General features: G+C 25.6%; 1 protein-coding gene across 1 annotated transcript in view; it reads right to left on the bottom strand.

Annotated features, from left to right (window-relative positions):
• Positions 1-2,436: 2,436 nt before the first annotated feature.
• The window catches only part of LOC108686495 (UPF0553 protein C9orf64-like), an 8,773-nt gene continuing 6,072 nt past the window's right edge, over positions 2,437-5,137 (bottom strand). Inside the window, exons 4-6 of the mRNA XM_018191834.1 lie at positions 4,533-4,646; positions 3,617-3,811; positions 2,437-2,687 (exon numbers count right to left, since the gene is read on the bottom strand). Coding sequence (XP_018047323.1) covers positions 2,437-2,687; positions 3,617-3,811; positions 4,533-4,646 — 560 coding nt within the window. The remainder of the gene's footprint in view (positions 2,688-3,616; positions 3,812-4,532; positions 4,647-5,137) is intronic.

The following is a 5,137-nucleotide window of genomic DNA, read 5'->3' as shown; positions in this document are numbered from 1 at the left end:
TTAAGTTATATTGAACCTACAGTTCTCAAGTATTGAGAGTGTCTATTCCAATCGTAATTACCTTATACAGCTGATAGAAAATAAACATGACATAATAACAATAAGATTGTTGAACAATAAAACTTGATTATACGAAGAAATCCTTCATTCGATATCCCGTGTTATATGACTTGTTTATTTATTTTGAAAAATTATGCTAAGTTACTCTTTTGCGTTTACTTTTTTTACATACTTTAAAATCTTTTTTACCTTCTGTTTCTCTTTTTTCCAGTACCTAAAATTTTACATACAAGAATATAAAAAGAGCAGACTTGTTTTCTTTTTACATATAGAGAATTATCCACTTAGATCAAATATCTTGAATATTTCGATTATTTTTGTTAATACGAAAAAATATTTCAAATGGAAGTGAAACGATTTCGAAGGATAGGTGTTATGTACGTCGCAAAAAAAGATTATCGAAAAAGTTAAACTTATAAAAACACGTTATAAAAATAATAATCTTAGATATTACTTTTAATTTAGATAATGTAATATTACGGAAGTGTTTTATATTTAAAAAAGAGATAAATTATTTTGTTATTAAAATTAAACTTTAATTATAATAATTATATAAGTACATGGAAATAGGAAAATTTTGATAAAAATAATATTATTTTATATTCGCTACGCTGTGTAATAAGCAAAAGTAACATTGAGATTCTTTATATATATGTTAGTGTTTAATAGAATTAATTTCTTAAAAATATTAGAACATTTTTTAAATTATGTATATATGTATATAGGGTATGGGTGCGTGTGTGTGTGTGTGTGTGTGTGTGTGTGTGTGTGTGTGTGTGTGTGTGTGTGTGTGTGTGTGTGTATCTGGTAAGTTTTGGCAAAGCACTTGTGTATAGATAAAACAGATTAAATTGAGTCAAAAAGTCCTCTATCATTTTGCAATTTTTGCAATAGTTAACTTCTAAATGAGATATTAATTACTAAAAATCGCTGAATATTGATTGATAATTTTTTTTTTTTTACTTAAATAGTATTAATTTTACAGAAAAACAGCGAGAGACAAAAATTATTTATTTTCTTCTCATAAAGTTCTGAAAAGTTTCTAATATTTCTCTGTTGATAAAAAATAAGAAAATGCAGTACTAAAAATTGATTAAAAATTTTGAAAAAATTCTTAGAGTTCTATGAGAAGAAAATAAACAATTTTTCTCTTGTAATTTTTCTGTAAAGTTGACAGTATTTGAATAAAAAATGATTGAAGACTAATATTCGATAATTTTTAGTAATTAATATTCTTAATTATTGTAAAAATGGCAAAATGGTAGAAGACTTTTCAACTCAGTTTATCCGTTTTACAAGCGCTTTGTTTTAAAACTTATCAGACACCCTGTATAATTATTATGTTTATAAATAGTAATGATATTCCCAACATCTAAAAACAAGACATAAAACGTTTAGAAGACACTTAAAAGAAACGTTTAGAAACATTTATTAAAAGATATATTATATTCAAAATATTGGGTTGGCAAGAAAGTAATTGCGCTTTTTTAGCTCAAAGTTGTATATACAATATCTTCGTCAATAATGAATGAAATTTAAATTTAAAAAAAAGAGTTTTAAAGCTTGAAATCTCTATTTTTAAAAGCTTACCATATTTTTTAAATTTATATGAGTTTGGTAATTTTTACATATCAAAAACTACGAGCTGAAAAAGACAGAAAATTCTCTTCTTATTTGTGGGTTTAACGTGTCCAAAATAAATTTGAGAAAATTTTCGACTACCTCATGAAAGCTTGATACTTTCTCTACAAAATCATTTTTTTTTTAATATTCCTATGATTTTTGGTTATTTACCGTGGATTAAATAAAAGGAATATTTTGGCTTTAATTGCTCATAACTCCGTTAAAAATTGCCGTATCACAATTCAAAAATCACAATTTAAAAAAGAGACTCTTAAAGGTGAAACTTTGCTCTATCAAGATATATTTATATTGATTGGTAAGAAAGTAATTGCGGTTTTTACTGATAGATGTCTGAAAAAAACGCAATTATTTTCTTGCCAATCCTATACATATATCTTATGTTTCGATTTTGACTTTTTTATTGTCTGGAATATTATTGCAATATATATAATAATAATAATATATTACACAAATAAATGATTGCAATTGTGTATATAATTGAACATTTACTTATATTATGTATATTACAAATATTTATTTAAACATTATAAATACTTTTATTTATATCAGAAATGCTAAAAGATCATGCTAAAAGAATCTTTTCTTTTAAGGAAAATTTTCAATTTTAATCGAGAAATATAAAATTAAAATCGATAGTTGGGTTTTCTTTCCATTATTTTGAAAATATGTTTTATGAATAAAACATGAGAAAACGTATTATCTAAAGTATAATTTGTGACAATATAAATTATTCTAATAGCTCTCAGTATAGACCTTGCATAATATATTCTTCTTCAATTGCTCATTATGTAATTGTAGATAGTCCCACAAAAAGTTGTCAACCAGGCACATACAATCGAAATCTGGCAACTCTAATTCGGGTATTCGTTTTACGAATGTATTTTGCTTCAACGTTTCCATCAACATTTGATGCAGATATCTTACTATCATAAGTGAACAACAGCAAATCTCTACTTCTTCTTTAGACCCATGTATAATGAATTCTATAAGAAAACGTATTTTACTATTTATATATAATACATACAATAAATCCTCCAAATAGAAATTAAAATTGGCGAAAAAAGTGTATCCCTTAACAAAAAGTATCTCTACATGTAAACGTTTCTATAAACTATCATAATTAATACAGTAAGAGAAAGATAATAGATAAATATTGAAAACGACCTCCAATGACTTCGACTTTGTCATATATTGAGGGGCTCCGCCTCTTTCCCTGCATCTCTCTTCGATTTAATCCTAATCTAACCCAACTTAACCCTTATCTGATTGTGAGGTGGACATAAGTCGCGCGACGATAAAAAGTCACACACCGTAGCGGAGGGGAGGGAGAGGGGTGGGGATATTGTTATTTGTGATAATTATGATTTAAAATATACAATTAAATATACATTTATATTGCCAACTTTATTTATTTGTTAACTTGATAACTTGAACGAATGGCGAGCGCGGGCTAAAATCTTCCGAGGATTACGCAGAATCTTGATAATATATGTCATTAGAGGTGGGTTCGTTTCCAATATTTACTTATAATATAATATAATAAATAGAAAGAATATGATAATATAACATTAAAAATATTAAAACAAAAATAAATTACACATTGAGTGAAATAATAAAATTAATAATCTGAATAAATTTCCCTTTTTATATAAACAAAAAAAGCGATAGAAGCAGATAAGAAAGACAATATATTTCACGATAAACAATTACTTGTATTCTGTAATGTAACTCAAATTATCGCAATATATGTATGTACATATATGCATACATATGATATTTTTTAGGCATTAAATTCGTTTAAAGGATATAATTTTTATATGTTAAATAAAATATTCAGAGAATGGAATAACATAAAAAATTTTCAATGAAAAACGGAGGATAAGTTATTGATAAAAAGCGATAAATGCTTTACCCTCTTTTTCGAGTTCGTCCAAAAATTTTTTACTGTAAACAAGAACATTGAAATGATTGAAAACCTGAATAACACGATAATCAGCAAATATCGTAGAATACTTTATTCCTTCTATTTTAATCCAAAGTTCATGTTCTTGATCAAAATAGGCCCATATATCAGTAACCAACGTCCAAGCCTTAGTGTACAAATGAACTGAAAAAAAGATTATGGAAATCTCATTATATATATTACGAAATTATATATATAATTATAATGCTCTCTAAAATCTTTAGAGTGAATGTCATATTAAACAATGAAATCTTACTCTTGAAGATTGAAAATTGAGTTATTTTTTTTTAAATGACTTAATTTTTACTCTTTTAGAATGAGAGTAAATTACTTTAAATAATTTAGAGAGTGTACATCACAAATATATTATTTAATAATATATTATTTAATAATTAATCACAGAAATAATGTGCAGCATTATAATTATATACCAAATCAATAAAAACAATTTGTATTTGGAAGATTTAGAGAAATTTAAGGCTGCGACAAAAACAGAACACTAAGATATAAGCGATAAACAATATTTTGGATTTGCTATCCTGCTTACGTTCTCTATTTGGTCGATTACTTCACTTATTATTTATATCTTTCTTTTATGTTTTTTTGTATGTTATATGAGCTTTTATCCCGTATAAACTTCGCATTCTAATATAATAATTAAAATAACTTATATAAATTCTTGTTGATCTCTATCTATAAATTTTTTTGCTTATCATAATATATGTCCCTTCGAATCGAACAAGATCTCTTGTAGTATTATCTCGTATCATCAAAAACAACGGAGATATATTTTAAACGATCAAGTTACAAGAAACATCCTATATAATATCGCATATTCTTCATCATATTAACCGATAATAAATACCTGATCGTCCGCCATATTTTACTATGTCGTGATATGACTGGAATTTATCATGAATTGTGACCATCAACTTAATGGCATCGTGTTCACATGATTTGATACAATTTGCAAAAGTACCTATAACAAAACGAAATCTTATAAATCAGTTAAATATATAAGATTTATCAATTAAAACTGTATATTTTTTCCAATATAACTTATCCAAGACCTCTTCCTTATTTTGAATCATCTTTTAGCCTAGCGAAAATAAAAGTTAAAGCGTTTAAATTAAATAAGGGAAAAAAAAACAGAAGTAAAACGAACATCCAGCAAACGCTAAGTAGCAAGTGTATAATTGTTATTGTAGTTGTAATTTCTTATTCAATAATATAACATATATATTATATTACAGTTGTATTGTTAAGTAGAAAATTAACAATTTAACAATTAACAATTATGTAACTGTGTAACTGTTGCTTAATGTTTGTTAAAAAATTTCTAGGAACTCACAACAACTGCATAACAAGTTACAGAATAAAGACCTTGCAGTGGAATTTTTTAACTCATTATATAATCATTATGAGCATATAACGATTGCATAACAAGTTATAGAATTTCGCTATTGAACG

The sequence above is a fragment of the Atta colombica genome, unplaced genomic scaffold, assembly GCF_001594045.1.
Source record: "Atta colombica isolate Treedump-2 unplaced genomic scaffold, Acol1.0 scaffold187, whole genome shotgun sequence".
In the NCBI taxonomy this organism is placed as follows: Eukaryota; Metazoa; Arthropoda; class Insecta; order Hymenoptera; family Formicidae; genus Atta; species Atta colombica.
The sequence above is the reverse complement of the archived record's forward strand: the minus strand, read 5'-3'. Positions and strand labels throughout refer to the sequence as shown.